Below are 24,411 nucleotides of genomic sequence, written 5' to 3'. Positions count from 1 at the left end.
AAAGTAAACACCCGACTCCGCCGCCAACCTTTAAAATGCCATTAGCCATCATGAACATTACCCAGAGAACCAACTCAATTGGGATGGTGTCGTTGACCGACCTCAAACTGAGGTAGGATACTTGATGGATAAACGAACTCGCCCGCAGTCCTCTTAGGGGCAACACCAATTTAACACCAGAGGGGCCGAGAAAGGACCAAGGACTCGCCCCTCAGCGCACACCCTTCTAAACTTAGCCCAAACCACGTGCTCCAAGCCGTGCACAGCCCGCATATTCGAGCAAGAAACGAGGTAGGAGGACCTTGATAAGGAATTCTAAACCCTTATAAAACTAGCCCTCTAATTAACATCTTGCAGCCACACATGGATAATCCCTCAGTAAAAATGCTCAACTGGGGGCTGGGCCGCTTTTCCAGGATGCTGGCTGGCCCGCCCCTAGCCACTTGTTGGCCCCTTCTGGCTTGAACCTATTACAGGCCATAAAGGCATGTGGGCCACCCCACAAAGGACCTTCAATCCTGCACCTGCAGGCCTTTCTGGCTCACATACGTTGAGAGGTAAACTCCCCACAAAGCAATCGTGTTTAAACCGACTGCCCCACAGCCACGTGGGTACTAGCAGAATAAACCGTCTTCTGTACCAGGTGAACAACCAAAGCCGCCATCAAGCCAGTCCAGCGGGAGCCCGGGATTAACCACTGCTCACATACGTAATTGCACATCATACTGCCGCCACGCCCCCCCCAATACTGGAAGGGGGGGCGGCCCTACCGGAATCCCGGTAGCCAATTCAACCATGGCCTATCAACCTTTCTCCGCTGCAACTCTCTTTGACCTTTACGTCCCGCTCCCCTCTAGACTTCTTTCTAAATTCCCTGTATAAAAGGCTGAACACGTCTACGTATACCGTTCTAAAATATCTTCTCAGCCACCGAAAGATAATCGACCAACAATGTAGCCAACTCCACGAGGGGTAGCACATGAAAATCCATCGCGCTTTAGGAACCGGGGGGGGGGGGATGAGGAAGAATGACTAACCCCCGCATTATTGTGTAACCCAAGCAGGAGGCAAATGGGGTGGTTTTCTGCCAACCTAAGGGCAGCATGCTCCCCCCCCACTGAAGGCCCGGCAACACCCCGCTACTGGCCTGCCTTACTACTCTTGACCCAGAATGCCAAGAAAAGGAGGGGAACCACTGAACTGATTCAGTGTAATAAAAAGGCCCTAAACCTATAAACATATGAAGCTGCTTTATACTAAATCAAACCATTGGTCCAACAAAGTCAGCATTATCCCCCAGACTGGCCATGGCTCTCTGGGGTCTCGGATGAGGCCCCTTACACCTATTTGCATGGACCCTTTTGAGATGCCGGGGACCGAACCAGGGCCCCCAGCTACCCAGCAGGTACTCTACCACTAAGCCATATTGACTTGCGGATGGGCCACCGCTCACATAGGTCCGCCCTGAGGCATTTTTTGGGCTCCATGTAATAGCTAAACTTACAGCCAAACTGGCCTAAGCCCCTGAATAAATCCCCCGTGAGCACAATAAGTAACCTGCAAACCGGGGGGGAGGGCTCTGACCAACTATGCCTACCCAAGCCCCCATTCACGATCATTATTATAAAAATGGTTTGCCTCTACATAATAACCCCAACTTCCTTGGTGGTCTCCCATCCAAGTAATAACCAGGGTCAACCCCGCTCAGCTTCTGAGACATGGTGAGACCAGGCCAGCCCAGACCATCCAGGTCAAAACACTTTGCTACAGCCTATCTTTATATAGTGGATCTACACAGGGCCTTCTTAGTGGTCTCTCATCAAAGTCCTAACCAGGACTAACCTTGCCTGGCTTCCCAGGTCTCCTGAAACTGGGCTGGCTTAAACCAGCAAACAAGGACCTAAAAGATGAGCAGGGGTGGTGTTACACTCCCCCCCATTTCCCACAGAGCAGGCCCTGTTAAACTCCAAATCGAGCTATCCCGGGTGACCTAATAAGGCCTAATATGAGCTGGGGGGGAGGGGAGGGAGATTAGGACTCCCCACTCAAACTGGCAACGCTCGCCAGGGGCCTTGGCCGATGTCGCCACATCACCCAATGCCTGGACTCTTTCAAACTGAAGATGATGGGGGCAGGACTCAGGGCCGTGCATATACCAAGCCGGGTTCCCACTCCCAGGGCCCCAGCCTCCCAAGGGACCTTTCCTGATCAGCGGCCACTGCTCCCTCAAACCTCTTCCTGACGACGGGGCTCCAACGACGGACCACAGCGCTTCCCTGAAGCACGGAAGCCAGCCCCTGCCGAGGGGAGGAAGCAGCTGGGCCGCGCTCCTCACGCCGCTGCCGCGGCGCACATGGCTTCCATGCGTGTAAAAACACGCCGAAAGCAAAACACGTGCTCTGCGCAGAAGCTGGCCCCTCCAGAGGGGAGGAATCAGCTGGGCCGCGCTCTTCCCGCCGCTACTGCGGTGCGCATGTCTTCCTGGCGTGTAAAAACACGCCGAAACAAAACACGCGCTCTGCGCAGAAGCTGGCCGCTACAGAGGGGAGGAATCAGCTGGGCAGCGCTCTTCCCGCCGCTACTGAGGCACGCATGGCTTCCTGGCGTGTAAAAAACACGCCGAAAACAAACACGTGCTATGCTGGAAGCAGGCTCCCCCAGAGGGGAGGAATCAGCTGGGCCGCGCTCCTCGCGCTGCTGCCTCAGCGCGCACAGCTCCCTGGCGAACAAACACGCGCTCAGGGCCACAGAGACTGCCAGCTAATGTGCGGCTGGTCTGGCCGAGAGCGCAATTCTGAACTGCGCCACTGGAGGCGGGGCCAGCCTTATAAGGCCGCCCCGCCCCCATCCACAGAAGGAAGAGTCCACTGTCTCCTCCTTCCGGGGAGGCAATGGACGGCCCCCAGCCTAAGTGTCCTATCGGCCGCTCGGCTGGGTGGGGGCCGAATTCTTCAAAGTCTCTGTCCATGCTTTATATTTTTAGTTATCCTTGTGTATTTGCTGCCTTTCAATAAAAGGTTTGGGCAAGGCATTTCATAGCAATGTAGAAATATAGTACCAGAATATTACCTACGATGATAGCCAGGGGAAGGGAGTTCCAGAATCCATGACAGACAGTAAAAGCCAACCAGATTATTAAAAAGTGCATGGAAGAATATGTCCTTAACTTGCATCCAATGAGTTTGGGGCTTTAGATGATTAAAACTAGACTGTAAGTGATCTGGGAGATCTTATAGATGATACAAGGCAGCTGAATCTGTTCTTTTATCTGATGAAGGGAGCTGTTCCACTTGACAGAGTATACCCTGAAAATCTTCTTAACCTTGAAGGTGCTACTGGATTCATCCTAGTTCTTGTTCATCATTGTGAACCCCAGTTAACATCATGCTTGTTGGAGAGCACTCCTTTGTACATGCTTCGCCATGCAACAGCTATTACTATGCAATGGAATTATTTTAGATCCAGTACCAATGTCTGATTTCAGAAATGATGATGATGGATCCAAGTAATTCTATTTTTGAAAGAGCTAACTGACACATCACATCTTGTATGGTTATGTGACTCAATGCCTGTCCATACAAAATAATGCCCTGAACACAGAAAGAACATTTTTTTTTTGTCCATAAATGACAAAAAAGAGTTATTTTCTTAACTGGAAATTATGCACTTTTTTTTGAAGATCATGGATTCACCAACACTTATTGGTATTTTGTAAACATTTCACTCTCACTTTTTTCATTTCCATCCCAATGTTGACTTTCTTTAGCTCACCTATGGTTCTACATCATTAATGAATGAAACCTTCTCAGGATTTTCCATTAATCAAATGGTCTCAAATGAAGCCCAGCAGTTCAAGGGGATCCTGCAGTTAATTCTGCATTTCAGGATCTGGATTGGGTTTATTACTGTGGATGATGAACGTGGAGAAAGATTTCAGCAAGCCATGCTTCCTCTGTTTTCTCAGAATGGCATCTGCTTGGCCTTTATAATAAAAATCCTCCAGATCTCTATGACAAGTTATATTTTTGGCATGTTAGAAGATTTATTCCAACTTTTGGACATTGCAATGGGAAGTAAAGGTAATGCAGTTGTTCTTTTTGGAGACACTGGTTCTATTTCATTTCTGAGATGGATAATAAACTTTTCAGAGCAAGGATTCACAAGAACAAAGCTTAATGGTAAAGTTTACATTACGACAATCCAGATGGATTTTACATCTTATCATTATCAAAGAAATTGGAACAAGATGATCCTTCATGGTGCAATATCGTTCACGGTTCACACAAATGAACCTCCAGGATTCCATCAGTTTCTTCAGAGCAGAAAGCCTCTTAGAACTAAAGGAGATGGCTTCATCAGAGAATTCTGGGAATAGGCATTCCACTGTCAGTTCTCTGATTCCCTGCTGCAGAAGAACTTTGAGAAAAATTGCACTGGGGAGGAGAAAATGGAGAACTTTCCAGGTGATTTTTTTGAAACGAGTATGACTGGTACTAGCTACAGTATCTATAATGCTGTCTATGCTGTTGCACATGCTTTACATGACCTGTATTCATCTCCTTATGGACACAGAATAATGCTGAAGAGGAAGAAACATAACCTCTTCCGTCAACCCTCATGGCAGGTAACTATATCAGAAAATCATGTCTCTGGCATCAGAAGCAGATACACTTTGTACTGCTAAGGATTTCTGGATTCATCTCCATCACTTTGTTTCCTCTCCCGTCCACTCCAGAATGTGACAATTTTCCAGACTTCATCCTTGTTAACTATTTGTTCCACCATTTATTATAAACGTACATATATAAATCTAAGAAATCTTTACAGACTGTTCAGTTCTAACCACCATGTGTAAAAAAAAAATGTTGGTATGCAACAAGATTTATCTTCTCTAGCAATGTTGTCCTTTTTTATTTTTTACTACTACCCTTTGGAAAAAAGACTCTCTAGTAGTAATTTCTTTCTGTCACAGTCCTACAGATAGCCAGTTGTCCTATTTCAGTCAGTCTTTTTCAAGAATCACCTCCACCAGGTAAATTTAAGTAAATCTCTGTCAAGAACCAGTAGGTGAGTTCAAGTCAAGCCCCATCTTTAGGTTATCTCATAGGTTGTTTTACAGAAAAATAGGTGGTGGAGATCCTACTTTTTAATTGCCGGCACAATCTATTGCAGACTAAAGCCTGTGCTAACTGCAAATCTAAATCACAATCCATTACAGACAGCAGGGTGTGCAAAATGCAACTTTGGAATGCAAATCTCCTGTGTTCTCATTTAAATCTTTGTCTTGTTCTCTGGACTTCCGGGGGGTTGGAGAATGGTGAGCTGAACTGCTTCTCTGAAGGGGAGCAGACTGGAACTTCTGTTCGGGGTAGAAAAAGGTGATCCAATGCCTACTGCCTACTTTTCTCAGTCAGAGATTAATCCAAGACATGCTCAGGTTGTGTGGAGTCAGCTGCTGGGTCATGTCCACTTCAATAGTAGGGAAAGGAACCCTCGAGATTTCACCTGCTGTGTGGAGAGATCTGAGTTTGTGTTCACGAGTGATTGCAGCTGTTGAAAACAGTTTGTTCATCTTCCAAACATGTTCACCATGAAATTCACCACACCTTTCTATGAAACCTATACTTTTGCCCCCCCAGTCGGAATGAAGAGACTGACACAGTGTGTTGGATAAAAACCCGGGCCGCTTTATTGAAACATAACTTGAACGATAAGGATGGCAAGAGGTATAGGCCTACGAGAACAAGCCCTGGGGTCAAAACACAGGACCCCGCCTTGTCCTAGAAGGGCATGCCACCCTGCCCCCAGCACACGGCCACTACCATCTGACTGGTGCTGAGCGGCCAAACTCCACCTCCACCTCTGTCGGCATCAATCACTCAGGAAAGATCCACTCAGGTGAGGCTTTGTCGTGATCTGCACTCCCAGCATTGAGCCGTGAAGCCCATCTACCGTTCATACAGACCACCTGCACCCACTGGTGCAGAGCCATAGGTGCTCCCCTGAAAAGGCTGTAGCCAATACCTCATCCTGCCACCGCCAATGCCAAGCCTCTGCTTAGGCATTAGCGCCCCAACGGACGGCCCAGAGCCGACCGCAACCCCAGCCATAGCTCATTCAACAAAGGCCCGGGTACCCAGTTCAGATAACTGAAAAGAAATCCCCGCTGACCAATCAGGTCAGCGTTCTCGACCCGTGGGAAGAAATATGTCCAACACCCTTTTCCACGTTATTGAAAGAAAGTATCAAACCTATTAACTGTCATGTATGAGGCCTAGAAGGACAAGCCCTGGGGTCACCCCCTGACCCCGCCTTGTCCTGAGGGTGAGCAACCCTGCCCCCAGCACAAGCCCACCGTATTCGGGTTGTTGCTGAGCGGCCAGGCCCCAAGCTATCCTCCACTTGGGCTAGCATCGATCCCCCATGGAAAGATCCGCCCAGGTGAGGCTCTTCCGTGATCTGCATTCCCCGCACTGAGCCGTGTAGCCCATCTGCGGTTCATACAGACCACCCGCACCCCTGGTGCTAGGCCATAGGTGCTCCCCTGAAAACCCTGTGGCCACCCAGGTCATTACCCCCCAACGGAGGACCCGGACGTGCTGAGGAGGCACCCTCCTCCCATGAAACAACTGAGTCTTGATCCCCGGCCTGCATATGCCACGGCGATCCAGCCACTCAACTGTCATCTACTCGCTGGGACCTGGCTGAATGCCAGCTGGCATCTCCTGGCCCGGTGGGCCGCACAAAACCATGCTGAGCCCCAGTACCTGAAAAACAGAAAAAAACAGTCAAAAACCAGACAAAATCATGCCCGTGGGCTGTCCACTGCACACGTGCCCCCATGCACTCAATGAAAGACCAATGTGCAAACAACCTGTAAGCTGCTGACCGCCACCGTCTAGTTCGACGTTTTTCGGGGGGTGGGGTGTCCCCAGTGGTGCCACTGGAGATGCGGCTCTAATTCAAAATGAATTTGTTCGAATGTAACACACCCCCACCCCCAGCTCCGCCAGTGCCTTACCTGACACTGCCCCAAATTGATATTTCATAAGGAGGGGGGGGGATCACCGTAATGACACAACGGGCCAACATCTTCCCCCCTGAGAAGTAAATACTGCTCCAAGCCTTGCTTGTGCGCCACTCCTCCGCTACACCTTAACCGGTCTTAGTGCCAAGCCCCTCTGCTGCAGCACCGGTTTTAACCCCTGCACAGTCGGCTGCACCTACCAGTTCTTCTGATAGCTGCAAAATTGGACAATGCATACCGCTGAGGCCAACCAGGTGTCCCGGAGCCTTGCAGCCCTCTTAACAACCCGGAACTGCAACTCCGCCCCATACTTTGCTTTTCACTACTTGGTGCCCATACTAGTCAGATTCCACCTCCTGAACTGCCAAAAGTTCCGGAGGCATTCGCGTTGGCAGCGGTGGCATTCGCGCTGGCTGCAGTCAGCAACCAGAGCAAGCAGGCCAGATGCTAAATCTTTTGAAGAGATAGAGCGTCCGCTGCCCCACTGCATGCCCCCAGAACGTGCCTTACAAGCAACAAACGGAGGCGTCACAAATAAATGACTACACCAAGTCCGTCACCCCCGTTGACCTGGATTACCAGTAGTTGATAATACCAGTAGTTGATAACATGCACCATGGGCATGCTATAACACCAAAAGTGGACTGAATGGACGGCCGGCTGCTCACCCAAAAGCCAAACCGCTACTACCATAGGAAAAAACTCGAAAAAAGGAAAATCACGGCACACCCAAGCACAAACCAAGCTGAGCTATTGCTCCGCGCATAATGCCCCTAAGTATACTCTGCCTTTTCCAAAGATATCTGGGGCTCAGCTTCCAACTTAAGTCATTCCTCCAAGAGGAGATTCCATTGAAGGATTCAACAAATTCCCCCAATAACTCTAGATCCATCCGCATGCCTGCAGTCCTTCGTACTCTAGCTGAGGGAACCTCAGTGGCCCCATAGCATCACATAGGTGCTGCAAGGCCCCCCCCCAGGAGCCACAGCTTTGCCCGCACTCTGTCTTTTCGTAGACCCATGTAACCCGAAGCCCCCGCACCGGTCCTCCATGTAATACTTCCTTCAAAGGCAAGACCCGGAAGATCGAACTCTTCCGGGTGCCCAGGCAAAAGGCGAAACACTGACTTAACTGTCCCCCTTTGTCATTGCAGCCCACCACGAAACCCGGAACCACTATGACTGATTGGCCAACAAAGTGTACCTGACTGAACAGGGACCTCCAAAATGGTATCATCCACTGCTCCACCCCTGGGGTGAGCCAAATGGTGTATCAGGCGCCGTTCCCGACACTTCATTATATCTGCCCCACGGGGGATGCCCCTAACGTGGGTACTGCCCTCAGCATGCTCAGTTATTTTAGCCCTAACTGCGTGCTCAATCCCCCCTTACCGAACAAAGGTTAGGAGGCATACAATGGACCCAAAGTCCCAGATATGGGACCGTCATCAAATAGCCCCTATCCAGAATCGGGGGCGGGGGGGGGTAATTGCACTACAACCGCCTAATTACCCTCCACCTCATTAGGCTGGTTCCCCTTTTCCAATCAGCTACAGGTTGCTTACACCCCCGGTGTCCGGACCCGGCCATTGTTTGGATTTTCCACATTGTGCAGTTTCAATAAAGAAGGGGGAAAGCTTAGCCCTCCTTCCCCCAAGCTGTTATAAACATTCCAAATGCATAGTTTGTCATTGAACTTGACTTTTTGGCTGCCCACATGATGACTTGCAAACCACACTTCGGTTTACTTTTTAAAGTCATCTTTGCCTAGATCCTATTTAGCTAAACAAACAGTTCATGGTTAGGGGGTGCGGCCTTATTTTAGTACTTAATAATTCCTCATCAAGATTTACACATCTTTGAGGGCTGTTGGGCTCCTCCCTTTTCATTTCCTCTGTGAAACGCTGCAGAAAGCACCCATCTTTCTCTCTCTCTTTTTTTTTTTAGCAACGTCTTTATACTACTAGTCAGTGCAGCACTACTATATATTTGGCCCTCACAGCTTTCTGGGTGCTGTACACAACTCAGGGCCAAGTTTAATGGGGCACTGGCAGGACAAAAGGCCTCCCCTCGTACCTTTGCATAGGCTCAGCCCTCTGTATTGTGCTGCAAACCATTATTTAACACCTCATCACAATACCTGCAAGGGCTACAGATCTCTGGCATACAAGTGGATTTTGTGTGGCTTCAGGGACAGACCAAGGGTTTTGTTTGTTTGTTTGTTTTTGTTTGTTTGTTTGTTTGTTTGGTGCCCTAAACAAACTGACACCCTAGGCAAACTACAGGCTTGGTGCCCATCTAATTATGCATTCTATGACTTAACCAGCGTGTGCAGCCCCTCTCTTCCTTCTCCCTCTTCTCCTCCCCCCACCCCTCAGCAAGACCTTGGCCTCACACAGGCAGGCAGGCAGTAACAGGGGACCCAATCTGATGTGTGTTGCACCACCAAAGGCCAGGGAGGGAGACGGTTCTTTCCAGCATCAACTGTGGGGGCTTTGTCCAGACCCAGTGCTGCTTGGGCCACTGTGTGCATGTGCATCACAGCCACACATAGAGTTGGGGTGGCGGGAGTTTCCCAAAGGCAGGAAGTATGGTGACTCTAGAGCACAGCACTGCCCCCCTGGTTGCCTGCCCAGCTGTCCTCCAGCTCCCTCATGGGAATGCGCCAGAGCACTCCCCGCCCCAGATCATAAGGGCATCACAGCTTCCCGGGTAGGTTGGAGGGCAGCTGGGCGGGTGGGTAACTGGCAGCCTCTCGCTGAGATCTCAGGCGGAGGCCCAGCCATGTGCTCTCAGCCCTGGTACTGGAAGGTACCAGGCATGGGGCCCATTTAATAATATGTCTCTGTGTTGCTTTAAAATACAAAACTATCATTGTGCAGTAACATATGACCCAATGAAGCTATTTGGAAGGTGAAGCCAGCAGATGTGCACTGGCCCACCGACTTGGCTTTTCCTTCCTTCTGGTTGAAGACAACTACCGATTTATACCCCACCCTTGTCTCTGAATCAGAGGCTCTGAATGGCTCACAAACCTCTCCATCCTCTCCCCCCACAACAGACATCCTGCGACGTGGGTGGGCTGAGAGAGCTTACTGAAGCTACACTCTCAAAAGGATGAAGAGGATATTGGATTTATATCCTCCCTCCATTCTGAAAAGTCTCAGAGCGGCTCACAATCTCCTTTACCTTCCTCCCCCACAACAGGCACCCTGTGAGGTGGGTGGGGCTGGAGAGGGCTCTCATGGCAGCTGCCCTATCAAGGCCAACTCCCACCAGAGCTATGGCTGACCCAAGGCCATGCCAGCAGGTGCAAGTGGAGGAGTAGGGAATCAAACCCGGCTCTCCCAGATAAGAGTCCGCACCTTAACCACTACACCAAACTGGCTCCAAAGGAGACTTTGAACATATAAACATATGAAGCTGCCTTATACTGAATCAGGCCCCCGGGTCCACCAAGGTCAGCACTGTCCACCCTGACTGGCGGCGGCACCCATGGACTCAAGCTGAGGTCGGGAGCTGAACCTAGGGCCTTCCGCTTACCAAGCAGATGCCCTGTAGCCGGGCCACTGCCTCTTTCCGAGGCTGGGAGCGGAGGGGGGGGGGCTACCCACAACTCAAATGCTGCCCGCACTCCTCAGGCCACCATTCTAGCACAGCTGCCGTGGAGGGGAAGGGAAGGGGGGCGGGGGTGGGCCACCTGGCCTCACCGCGTGCACCCCCGCTCAGGTTCCCCTCAGCCCCGAAAAAAATCACTTCACTACTCATGTGCTAATGAAAAGCTGATCCAGTGCCGTCCCGAGCCGCCCCCGAATTGCTCCTTGCAGCCCCAACCACGCTACGTTGAGAAGGGACCTGCGCCGCGCTGGCTTGCAGCTCACACACACAAGCCTCGGCCCAGGTGACACCAGAAGACGCGGCTAATTAATAGCCATTCAGCGCCGTCCCGAGCTGCCGCGAACTGCTCCTCGCAGCCCCGACCAGGTAACATTGGGAAGGGGCCTGTGCTGCGCCGGCTTGCAGCTCGCACACACAAGCCTCGGCTCAGACGACGGCAGAAGACATGGCTCTCCCTACTGAGAGCAACGAGAGGACTGCGCAACACAGGCGGGAGCCCGGGCTTTATAGCCCCGACTCCACGCCCACTCCTCGAACTCCTGGATGGCCGGGAAGCCGACGTCAGCCTCCCTCCTTCCGGGAGGGCAAAGTGCGGCCCCCAGCCTATGACTGGCATTGCCAGTGCGGCTGGGAAAGGGCCGATAAAAGTTCAGATAAGAAAACACAATGTTTACAATGGATTATGAAAATGATGAAGGATTTCATATTTGACACACCAGAACAATGAAACATGTCTAGAACTGACCAAGTCATTTTTAAAACTGTATTTTAGCTCAGTTTTCATTGTTTTAATGTTGTTGTTGTTACTTTCAATAGTTTTAAGATGGGATATTATTATGTACATCTTAATTTGTTAGGTATCTTTTTGCCCTTCCAAGGGCAGAAAGGCAGGGTATACCTTCTGTAAAATAAATGATAAATTAAAAACTGGTGGTGGTCATTGTGCAGCTGCCAACAATTGCTCACCTCCCATTCACTTGGATGGAACCATGAGGGTGGGGGGAGCCTATACAAGGTCAGCATGGGAGAGCTGACCAATTGGGGGTGGGGTGACTGGCTGGCTAGGACTGGTAGCTGCTGCCATCTCTGACCATTCTGCTCCAGCAGGACTTCTGGGGTGAACAGGAGCTGTGCAACTTGCCCTCAAAGGGTCCCACTTGGTAGTGGAGCAAGTCGGACAAGGTTCTGAGGTCTCTGTGAAGGGTTTGAGGAGAACTCCCCTGGATCCATCAGCTATGGGACCTTGGTGGGTGGCGGGTTTCCCACCCTTTTAATTCCTACGTCATGTCCCTGCAGTGGCTGTGGTGGTGCCGTTGCAAGCCGTCTTCAGTTTCCTGGGGAGCCTTGCTCGCTAGCAGAGGCACCAGGGCTGCCTGGGTTCTTGGGGTATGGGCAACCAGACAGGTTTACCAACATAGGAATAAATAATGAATAAAAATAAATTTATTCAAGCACAGTATACTTTCATCTCTCTCAAGAAGAGAACAAGTTCCATCAATATTTTAAGGCTCTCTGGTATATTATTGGGGTTGATTGGTAATATGGATGGCTTAAGCGGCAGTAAGACTACCATTTAGAGAATGCCTACAAATCCACATTGGACTGTAGGCAATGGAAAGTGGGCGGGGGGGGAGGCACAAAGTTCTCTACAGAGGTATGGTGATAAAGTGGCTCCCTTTGTAGCTGACAGCATGCACAGTTAAGATTCCATCACCATAGCTGTCATGCCCCTTTCCTTTCCACTGTTGTTTTTTCCCCCCTCATACAAGTTAACAGCAACGTTCTCGGCAGTGGTTACCATACAGAAGTTATCCCAGGTTAATAAGGAAGAGAGTGAAAGGTGGGAGGGAAGGTAGCATGATTCAACTGGATTTTATCAGATCTAGGAAGTTAAAAAGGATACGTACTTTGATGGAAGACCACCAAAGAGTTCTGCAGAGGAAGACAATGGCAAACCAAGTATGCTTCTCACGTGCTTTGAAAGCCCCTTGTTTGGGTCACCATAAGTTTGGTTGTGACTTGATGGCACTTCAAGTACATAAAAGTGGGTGAAGGAATGCAGGTCTGGCTGCCTCCTGAGGGAAGGCCCTTGATCAGTTTCTAACTCCAAACCACTTCCATTGCAGCGGTCCTAAAATATGTTGTTGTTGTCTGCTGGCTCCAAATGTACTCAAAGCATATGAACATATAAAGCTGAATCAGACCTTCGGTCCATCAAAGTCAGTACTGCCTACTCAGACTGGCAGCGGCTCTCCAGGGTTTCAAGCTGAGGTTTTTCACACCTACTTGCCTGGATCCTTTTTAGTTGGAGATGCTGGGGATTGAACCTGGGGCCTTCTGCTTACCAAGTAGATGCTCTACCACTGAGCCACCGTCCCTCCCAAAAGCTTCTTTTTTGCTTTGCTGCTTTGCTTGCTGGCTTTTACAAGTGATCTACAAATGACTTAGAATAGTTCAGTTGTTGTTTTTCATAGTTCATGCACATTGGGGCAAAAAAAAAATCCAACTTCAAATATACGCTAATGGAGTCTGAAGTTGCTGAGACAGAGAGCAGAAAAGATAATTGGGTTTTAGTGGATAGCTCAATGCAACCATCAAACCAGTGTGCTGTAGCAGTGAAAAGGCAAACTCTATATTAGGGATTATTAGGAAAGGGATCGAAAATAAAATGGCAGATACTGTAGTGGCTCTGTATAAAGCTAGATCATTTGGAATACTTGTATACATTTCTGGTCACTGTATCTCAAAAAGGACATTGCAGAGCTGGAAAAAGTACAGAGGAGGGCAACCAAGATGATTAGGGGGTTGGAGCACCTTCCCTATCAGGAAAGGCTGATGAGGTTGGGAATTTTCAGATTAGAAAAGAGACAACAAAGGAGGTGGTCTTGATGGAAATTTATAAAATTATAGTAGAGAGTTGACAGAGAATTTTTTTTCTCCGCCCAAAATATTAGAACTTGAGGGGTATGTATCTATCTATCTATCTATCTATCTATCTATCTATCTATCTATCTATCTATCTATCTATCTATCTATCTATCTATCTATCTATCTATCTAATCTCTGTCTGTCTGCCATCTATCTGTCATCTGTCAATTGTCTGTCATCATCCTCTAATCTCTTTCTTTCTTTCTTTCTTTCTTTCTTTCTTTCTTTCTTTCTTTCTTTCTTTCTTTCTTTCTTTCTTTCTTTCTTTCTTTCTTTCTTTCTTTCTTTCTTTCTTCATCACCTATATCATCTGCCTATCATTTTTCATCATCTGTCTGTCTATCATACTTCCATGCCAACCTTCCCTGAGGCATCCAGATTGACACACATGGTTCTCCATGATTAACTTACAACACAATTCCTAAGTCATAGGGAGGCTTCCACTGTCCTTGTTTTCTGCAAACTATGCAAAACGGAATAATTCAAAGGGCTTTCTTGCACAGGCAAATGGGAATGTAGTGAATGAATTGGTTCAGAAAGTTGCGTTGTAAAGGGATAGGGGCTTTTGCCTATGCAACTCTATTCCTATCATTGCATTTATGCTCAAGACAGGAAGTTTCAACACCATTTAAGGGTCAAGGGTAAATACGTATAATTTGTCTCAGGTTTGTTTCAGCTCTGTTTTAGCTTGTTGTTTGTTTGCAGATTTCTGTTGTCCAAACCTTACAGCACGGTTCATCAAGTGTCTCATCCTGTACTTGATTTACACTATGTAATCTACCTTGAGTTTCAGCAAAAAAAGGCAGACTATAAATAACCTAAATTTCACAAACCCAGCCTGTCCACCAATAAAATCTGAGGGCACATTCACCCAAGTAGGGCAGGTGCAAATTAGAAGTCTCAATGTGTGGATGAGACGATGGTGTAAGGAGGAAGGGTATAAGTTTGTTAGGCACTGGGATGCTTTCTGGAACAAGCGGGAGCTGTACAAAAGAGACGGTCTCCACTTGTCTCTGGATGGAACCAGGCTCCTGGCGCTTAAAATCAAAAAGGTGGCAGAGCAGATTTTAAACTAAATCTTGGGGGAAAGCTGACAGGAGATGAAATGTCTCTGGTTCGGGAGGACTCGTCTCAAAGAGAAGAAGGGTTGGCTGCTATTTTTCTACCGGGTAACGGATCTGAGTTGTCCACTGTGATGGTGACAAACAGTATGGACTGTCTGCCAGATTCTCAAGGTGTCAGGAGGGAGGTGGCGGGCCTAGCTTGCCTGGGAAATTATAGATGTTTGTATGCAAATGCTAGAAGTGTCTGAAGTAAAATTGGTGAATTGTAATGTTTAGTGTTGGGAGAAAACATAGACATTGTGGGAATTTCTGAAACTTGGTGAAATGAGGAGAATCAGTGGGACACGGTGATTCCTGGAAATAAGTTATATCAGAAGGATAGGGAGGGAAGGGTTGGAGGTGGGGTGGCTCTGTATGTCAGAGAGGATATACGGTCCAGTAAGACTGAGGTCAGAGAATTAGATTCCCTTTTAGAAATGCTTTGGGTTGAAATAGAGGGCCCAAAAGGAAATTTAACTATGAGAGTTTGTTATCGCCCACCAAATCAAAAGAGAGAGGACGATTATAATATGATGGAAGGATTAAAGATAGCGGCTAAATGTAAAAACTGTGTCGTAATAGGTGATTTTAACTACCCGCAGATTGATTGGGTCAATATGTGTTCTGGTCGAGAGAAAGAGATTGAGTTACTTGATGCTCTCAATGACTGTGCTATGGAGCAGATGGTCTCAGAACGTACCAGGGGTGGGGCGATCCTGGATTTGGTCCTAAGTAATGCCCAAGACTTGGTGAGAGATGTAAATGTGATTGCGCTGCTTGGGAACAGTGACCATAATGTTATTGATTTCACCGTTTGTATAAATAGGGAGTTGCCCAAAAAGACCGCCACAACCACATTTAACTTTAAAAGGGGTAAATTCTCTGAGATGAGGAGGCATGTGAGGAGGAAACTGAAAAAAAGGTAAATACGGTCAAAACCCTTTGGGAAGCTTGGAGACTATTTAAAACTATAATCCTAGAAGCTCAGATAAAATACATACCACAAGTTAGGAAAGGCACAAACAGGTATAAGAAGAGACCAGCATGGTTAACAAACAAAGTAATGGAAGCTGTAAAAGGTAAGAAGGACTCCTTTAAGTGGTGGAAACCAGTCCAAGTGAGATTAATAAAAGGGAACACTTTTCTCCCTTTCTCACAATAGTGGGCATTCGATGAACTAGTGGGCATTCGATGAAATTGCTGAGCAGACAGGTTAAAACAGATAAAAGGAAGTACTTCTTCACACAAAGGGTGATTAACATGTGGAATTCACTGCCACAGGAGGTGGTGTCGGCGACAAGCATAGCCACCTTCAAGAGGGGTTTAGATAAAAATATGGAGCAGAGGTCCATCAGTGACTATTAGCCACAGTGTGTGTGTATATATATAAAAAAATTGCCACTGTGTGACACAGAGTGTTGGACTGAATGGGCCATTGGCCTGATCTAACATGGCTTCTCTTATGTTCTTATGTTCAAGTAATCCTTCTCTGAGGATTGTCTTCCCATAATTAATGGCAAGTGCTTGACCTGTGGAATGCAGAAAAGGCAGCAACAGACTGCAATATATTGCAATAGAGCAACAGTGCAATACATGATTTTTTGCTAAGGGTTATTTCTACTAAATTAATAGAGAGATACAGAATTGGATCCAACCAGATTCTCACTCAGCCTGGCCCAGTAACCCTCACTGTTACAGCCCGTGTCCAACAATGTTTTTGTCCATGCATACCCCATAACCTCCAGCATAGATTTTTTGGGGGTTAGTCAAAAGGAACTTTTCTTTTCCACCTGCAGAAAAGATGGCTAGATCCAATGCAATACTCAGTCAAAAAAATTGCACAAACTTTAAAAATGCCTCAGAGAACAGACACCATTATTCCATCTCCCCTGCAATTAGCAAAAGAACTGTAATTAAAACTTCTGCTCACAAAATGTCATGCGGAGCTCTGCTGGCCACTAGCAAACAATGTGGTGGATGGTTATAAATATAACAGTCATTTCCAATACTTCTATAGGAATCAAATGTGTTAGTCAGGGCATTGTCCATTCATGAAAGCTTGTTAGAATAACAAAGACTCTCACAACGGTGCTGCATGCGAGGGAATCTGCAAGGAACCTGCGGACTGAGAGAATGCTGACACTTAGCATGGCAGCCATTACGGTCTTGTTGCAATTTGTGCCACTATGCAGGGCTCAGGTAAATAACTGTAGGGTCCAGGATCCTCCAGCTATTGTTCATAAGTATTATAAGCCAGGAGATCTCACTTTGGGAGGCATTGCTTCTCAGACTTTCTTCATCTCCAGTCCAAAGACTTTCAATGAACAACCTTCTCAGGAACTGCTTAAGGATTTCATGTAAGAAATTGAGTGTTAGGGGTTTCGTGTGGTTTTCTTCATCCCACATTACTTTGAATAGCACAGCAACCACAGCAACGCATTTAGGAGCTTCCATAGCTTCGATATCAACCTGGGATCTTTTCTATAACTGTCATGACATAGGCCTGAAAATGCAACTATTCTCTCAGATTCTGCCATCAGCATTCTAGGCATCTGCCCACTGGCTGCTTGTGTCCTACCTCTCTGGTGCATTAGGGACTTAAGGATCTCAAAGACAGAGGTCAGTCAAGAGTGATCCTGTCAACAGCAGCTTCCAGAAGAGTATTCTGGGATTCTATTGGCCACTCAGCCTAATCATCTTTGGTATCTTGAAGTCCCCTGAGGATCTGAGAATCCAATCTGGATCCATCTGACTCAGAGGGCACACCAGCCTAGCCTTTGTGGAGAAGGATCAGCACTCTTATCCAGGCTTTCAGCAGGAAACTTTCTGACCATAAAACATAGGAAAGGAAAGGTCCCCTGTGCAAGAATCAGTCATTTCCAACTCTGGGGTGACATTGCTTTCACAATGTTTTCACTGCAGACTTTTTACGGGGTGGTTTGCCATTGCCTTCCAAAGTCATCTACAATTTCCCCCAGCAAGCTGGGTTCTTATTTTAATGACCTCAGATGGATGGAAGTCTGAGTCAACCTCGAGCCAGCTACCTGAAAACCCAGCATCTCCTGGGGATAGAATTCAGGACGTGAGAAGAGCTTAGGACTGCAGTACTGCAGCTCTAACACTCCAAGCCACGGGGCTCGTCTACCATAAAACATAACATGCGTATGATGTGTCATTAATGGTATTAACGTGGCAAACTGGAAGATCATGTATTTCTCATCTCAAATGTATGTTTCATTCTAGCGTTGTGACTAAGAATTACCAGCACATCCTGGCCTTGGAGTTTGCTGTAAAAGAGATCAATGAAAATCCCCAGATTTTGCCCAACATCACCCTAGGATTCCATATCTTTGACAGTTATCTGGACGCCACGTGGACCTATCATGCCACACTGCAACTGATTTCCATGAGAAATAGATTTGTTCCCAACTACACTTGTGCTCTGCAAGACAGTTTAATGGCAGTAATTGGAGGACTTGCTTCTGAAACCTCTCATCAGATAGCAAATATTTTGGGCATCTACAAGATTCCACAGGTAGAATGTGTGAATGGGTATAAAAATTTGCAAGCTACTAATATGTCATTTATTTTCTTTCAGATATGATTCTGTAGTTTTGAAAAAGTGATGGCTGTGTTTAATAAAAAGCTAAGAAGTTCATAATAATTACATATATATTCCCTGATTCTGTGTTGTAGTTATAATGTATGGTTTTATGAATGGCACCTTTAATGGAAGTTTCCAATGTTAATAAAATGGAATCTCCGGATATAACTTTTGGTTTACTCATATTGTTATCTAGAAGTCAAAGAAAGTCTCTGTTAGAAAAGTTTATTCAAGAAATAATTTGGAGATGAAAATTGTTATACTAAACATTTCAGAAATGAATGTTACAGCCCATCATAGTACTTAATGTATTATAGAAGCTAGAGACCTCAGTCAAAGATTTAATAGTTAATATGAATATTTAATATTTAGAAACTATCATTACAGTTTAGAAAATGCATACTCCAATATATGTTCTCTTACACTCACAACTCATTATTCTTTCTTTCTTCTACACCCCAACTCCAATATCTCCACCCCAACTCCAACTTCACCCCAACTTTAGGTTCTATATGGTTTTGCTCCAGGGATAACAGAAAAAACCCAGGTCCTTTCCTTTTATCAAATGGTCCCAAATGAAGCCATTCAATATATGGGGATTCAACAGTTACTTCTCTATTTCAAGTGGGTGTGGGTTGGATTAATTGTTGATAATGAACATGGAGACAAGATGGCAGAGATGATGCTTCCAGTATTTTCCCAGAAAGGCATCTGTTTTGCCTTTGTTGAAAGAAACTACCGCTTAAGTTTTCAGGATAACATTGAGGATACGTTTGAATTACTAGTAGAAATCCGCGATAAACTCATGAGTAGCTCAGTAAATGTAGTTATCTTCTTTGGAGAAGTTAATTCCATGATATATTTGAGGTTACTGCTATCTTTACCAGGAGCAAAAGAAATGCCCAAATACAAAGTATGGATTTTGACTGCCCAGATGGATTTTCAGTCAATTACCTTCTACCAAGATTGGGACATACAGATTATGCATGGTGCATTGTCCTTTGCAGTTCACTCCAGTGAACTAAAAGGATTCAAACAGTTTCTTCACGGCAGAAACCCTTTCAATACAAAAGAAGATGGCTTCATTTGGGATTTCTGGCAGCAGGCATTCTACTGTACGCTCCCTAATTCTGTTCTGGACAAGAAGGGAGATACCTGCAATGGAGAAGAAAGGCTGGAGAAGCTTCCAGGACCTTTGTTTGAAATGAGCATGACGGGCTACAGCTACAACATCTACAATGCTATGTATGCCGTGGCCCATGCAGTACAAGTCATGTATTCATCCAAATGCCATCAGGGAGTAATGATGGTGGGAGACAGAAGGAAGCATTGCCATCAACAGACATGGGAGGTATTTGGGCTGAAATCTGTCCTCTAGTTGGGACACTGATTAATTCATTACTATTGGTGATTTGAGTGTTATTACAGTTTTTTTTTCTAGTTTCTTAAACACAGCTGTGGGTGAACCTAGGAGTTTTGTTAGTTCCACATTAGCATCACTGAGATAGCACCACAATGCTATGCGTACTTTGGTGGATCTATTCAGTCTCATGTGTAATATTTTAAACTCCTGTACTTTTATAAAGTGGTAAACTGCAGTACTGAAATCCAAACTCTGCTCACAACCTGAGTTCAATCCCAGTGGAAGCTGGGTTCAGGTAGCCAGCGCAAGGTTGATTCATCCTTCCATCCTTCTGAGGTTGGTAAAATGAGTACCCAGCTTGCTGGACGTAAAGTGTAGATGATTGAGGAAGGCAATGGCAAACCACCCCGTAAAAATTCTGCCATGAAAACCGTGATGCAATGTCACCGCAGAGCCAGAAACAACTGATGCTTGCACAGGGGATTACTTTTACCTCTTACCTTTTTACATTTATATTTTCTTACATACTATCTCTGCTTTTCTTTTGTTCCAGCTTCACCAATTTTTGAAACATGTCTCATTTAACAACAGTGTTGGGGACAAGGTTTCTTTTGATCAACATGGGCAATTAATAGCAGGATTTGATGTTATTAACTGGGTCACATTCCCAAACCAATCTTTTGTTAGAGTGAAAGTTGGCAGGATGGATCCCCAAGGCCCTCCAGACCAAACACTCACCATTCGTGAGGATGCAATTGAGTGGCACAGCTGGTTTAACCAGGTAGATTTGAATAAAGACATTTTGTGAAGTGTCCCACAGTTGAGTGATGGCTAAATGATTGCCAAATGAGGGAACACATTATGATGTAGATCAATGGAAAGGGAGGACAGCACGCTTGACTAAGCTGAATGTAGGTTGGGTAAGATCTTCCTTGCTATCTGAATCTCAGGAATAACTTAGACAAATCTTTGGGTGCCTTACTCTGTCATAGACATTGCTATGTTTTGAACATCATGTTTTGAACATCCTAGCTTAGCCTGCAGGAAATTTTCCCAGTTTAAGGAACATCCTCCAACTTGTGGCTTTAATGTTTCTTAAGTGGACTTGAAAGATAGAGGCATCACCTCTAAAACTGCAGTCCTGTGCATGCCAAACTGGGAATGTCTCATTGAACTACATAGGATTTACCTCTTACTAAGCAACCAAATAAGAAGGGCCATGTGAAATCTAATCCATGCATGACTGGGAAAAACTACTGTTTGTTCCATGATGTGTTTTGTTTAGAATGTTATAAATTCAAACAATTAATATTCTTCTTTCTTTGATGCTTTAGACTCAGCCACTTTCTGCATGTAATGACAATTGCTATCCTGGTCAGAGCAAGAAAATGAAAGCAGGGAAGCCATTTTGCTGCTATGATTGTATTTCGTGTCCAGAAGGGCAAATATCTGACAAAAAAGGTGAGTAGTATTAATCTACGGAGATACTAAGGAATGTACATGTAAGATGAATCTACATTTGTTGGTCTTAAAGGTTTGTTGTATTGCTTCAACATGGCTACCCACCAGGGTCTATCTACACTAATGTGTCATATATGAATTATGGATTACTGTTCTGTATATGTACAAATGTGCAGACTTTGGTATGCAAGACGTGAGCATGGCTGAACAATAGGATGTTTTGTAGGACATTAATTCATAGGGTTACCATAAGTTGGAAATGACTTGATGGCATTTAACACATGCATACAGACACACACACACACACACAATTTGTTCCTAATTTTAATACAAAAACTTAGCTAAGTCAAATTAAGTTTACTAAAAGTTTACATTACTAAAAAGTTGTACATTCAGTTCACATTTATAGTTTATAGTCCCAGGATATCACAACATACTTAATGTATTGTATTGGTAAAATCTTGTAATGGCATACTAAATAAGTTATAAATGTTTTGTTCTGTAATTACGGTAGCTTTCCTGTCATGTGGCAGTTTGTAGGATTAAGAGCTGATCATAGCTATTTACTTTGTTTGACTTTGTTCTTGAAGACTGCGGATTCAATGGGTACAGAATTTAGTGATTCACTCATTCATGAAGTTCGTAGGATTAAGAGCTGATCACCGCTATTTACTTTGTTTGAGTTTGTTCTTGAAGACTGAGAATTCAATGGGTACAGAATTTAGTGATTCACTCATTCATGAACGTAGTATATTGAAGATAGTAATAAGACTCTGTGTATTCCATTGGTTTTCCATATCCTTGTGAAAGAAATAAAACACTTTTCATTAACATAAAAAGCTCTAAACTACTGAAAATGAAAATGCGAGACATATCTTTATATTGAAAGAAATACCAAGATGAACAAAAACATGGGCTCTCTGTATAACTTCTTCTTGTATAAAATGTACAGCAAATCTTATCGTAAGTACTTCAGTACATCGGAACGTACATTTCTGGGTATCAGCTTCATATCATATATTGTTGCTGGTAGTGGAAAGGCAACCCAGAATATGTAGATATTGAGACATTGCACTAGGTATTATGAAGATGAAAAGGAGCCTCCATGTAGGTTCTTAATTTTGTGTGCTTGTGAGATTTATGAATTGCAGTGCTTGCTTTCCCATTAAATCAGATTTTCTAGAGCTTGACAGTTCTGTGATTTTATATGACTGATATCACCACATTTTTCTTCCAGACTTGACTCACTGTTTTGCATGTTCAGAAGATCATTATCCAAACAAATATAAAACTCTATGCATTCCCAAGGTTGCAACCTACTTATCATATGAAGAACCTTTAGGGATCAGTTTAGCTGCTGGTGTTCTTTTGTTTTCCTTAACTACAATTCTGGTGCTCAGAACATTCATGAAGCACCACAACACTCCCATAGTCAAAGCCAACAACCGGAACCTCAGTTACACTCTTCTTGGATCTCTCTTGCTCTGCTTTCTTTGTGCTTTGCTATTCATTGGCAGGCCAAAAAAGGTGATGTGTCTCCTCCGCCAAATGGTTTTCAGCATCACCTTCTCAGTGGCTGTTTCTTCTGTGTTAGCAAAAACCACTGTTGTCGTTCTGGCTTTCATGGCCACCAAACCAGGAATCAAGGTGAGGAAATGGGTAAAGAAAAGACTGGCAACTTCCATTGTCCTTTTCTGCTCTCTTATTCAAGCAGGCATTTGTACTGTGTGGCTGGCAACCTCTCCCCCATTCCCAGATGTTGACACACTCTCAATTAAAGATGAAATCATACTGGAATGCAATGAGGCTTCTCCCGTCATGTTCTATTGTGTCTTGGGCTATATGGGTTTCCTTGCCGTTGCCAGCTTCAGCTTGGCTTTCCATTCCAGGAAGCTTCCAGACAATTTCAATGAAACAAAGTTTATCACTTTCAGCATGCTGGTCTTTTGCAGTGTTTGGTTATCCTTCATTCCAGCCTACCTGAGCACAAAGGGGAAATATATGGTGGCTGTGGAGGTCTTCTCTATCTTGGCTTCCAGTGCAGGGCTGCTGCTTTGCATCTTTTCTCCCAAATGTTACATTATTGTGTTGAAGCCTCAGCTGAACAACAGGAAGCAGCTTATGAAGAGGAACCATTGAAGAAGGTGTGTTTCCCTCAGAAAATCTGCAGTCTATTCTCACATTTACCACTTTACAATTAAATATGCATTGGGAGTGTGAGAGGCTTTAACAAAGCCTTTGAGTGAAACAAATACCTTTGGAAGATGTAATTGCTGAAGATGGTTGTCATTGGTATTTGAAGTACCAATAAAGACATAGATACATCTACCACATAAAGAAATGTATCCCTGTTGAGAATGATCTCGGAGTATTGGAAAGAAAAATGTGAAGTCTAAAACACAACACAAGATCATTTAATGGAAAATTTGTCTTTTCAGATATGCTGGTTTGGAGATTAAGATACCCCGCATGCCATATTATTGTTGGCTTTGTGACCTCTGCTATATTATCTTGAAAATAGTTTTTAATATGGAGATCTGTTTCTACTATTTCTGTGTTCGTGAATAAAGAAGTATTTAATTTCCAACTTGTGTGTGTTGAGTGGTTTCTTTGTTCCAGATTATTTCACAATCAATTCAGTGGTGGGCAGACCATTGTTCTTGACCATGTTGGCTTGAACGTATCTTATTAAGTAAAGAAGAAATTAAAATGTAATCAATGCTAATGTAAGTGCCATAGCATGTGGAATAATAAGAGTAATCCTTTTCCTCTGGATGTAACTGTTTTCACAAATATAAATAAATAGATGAATGAATGAATGAATGAATGAATGAATGAATGAATGAATGAATGAATGAATGAATAAGAGTAGAAAAGCCTCTAAAATTTTCGCTAGTGGAGTTGTACTCCTATTATTCATTTTAAGATTATTGTGTGTTTTAGCAAATGAAGATTTGTCTAGGTTATTGTCTGTTATGTAGTTTTAATCTCTTCCTTGTTTTATGTTTCCTTCATAGGAAGTGGCTAATTTTTCCAGAACTTCTGTTATAAGTGTGAATTGATCAGAATTCGGTACATTCAATGTCACAAGTGTTACCAATGTACTGTCTATGCAATCATTAATAAAAAGATACTCGCCCAGGGGATCAGCCATGGATTTTATCTGAATAAAATAAATTATGTTGGAAATTAAGATTGCCACTCCTCTAGCTTTTGAATTTCCTGTGGTCTGGAACTGAATATGATTTGAGAGATTTTGATATATATATTGATTTGGAGCTGTTATGTGTCTCTTGTTAAAAGGTGAT

The 24,411-nt window shown here is 45.0% G+C and overlaps 1 protein-coding gene across 1 annotated transcript; it reads left to right on the top strand.

Moving 5' to 3' along the window:
• Positions 1 to 50: 50 nt before the first annotated feature.
• Positions 51 to 23,242, top strand: LOC132583152 (extracellular calcium-sensing receptor-like). The gene is made up of 5 exons (XM_060254825.1): positions 51 to 112; positions 17,919 to 18,210; positions 18,905 to 19,630; positions 20,977 to 21,103; positions 22,341 to 23,242. Exons 1-5 carry the CDS (start codon positions 51 to 53, stop codon positions 23,240 to 23,242), a joined length of 2,109 nt encoding a protein of 702 aa, XP_060110808.1.
• Positions 23,243 to 24,411: the final 1,169 nt, after the last annotated feature.

The sequence above is a fragment of the Heteronotia binoei genome, chromosome 15 (assembly GCF_032191835.1).
Source record: "Heteronotia binoei isolate CCM8104 ecotype False Entrance Well chromosome 15, APGP_CSIRO_Hbin_v1, whole genome shotgun sequence".
Lineage (NCBI taxonomy): Eukaryota > Metazoa > Chordata > Lepidosauria > Squamata > Gekkonidae > Heteronotia > Heteronotia binoei.
Note: the sequence above shows the minus strand (reverse complement) of the source record. Positions and strands in the feature narration are given on the sequence as shown.

Excerpts from the sequence above, each read along its gene's own strand:
- LOC132583152 (XM_060254825.1), top strand. The coding sequence starts at position 51 with ATGAACATTACCCAGAGAACCAACTCAATTGGGATGGTGTCGTTGACC. Across the intron at positions 113-17,918 it reads TTGACCGACCTCAAACTGAG|CGTTGTGACTAAGAATTACC; the intron begins GTAGGATACTTG and ends GTTTCATTCTAG. Across the intron at positions 18,211-18,904 it reads GCATCTACAAGATTCCACAG|TGGGTGTGGGTTGGATTAAT; the intron begins GTAGAATGTGTG and ends CTCTATTTCAAG.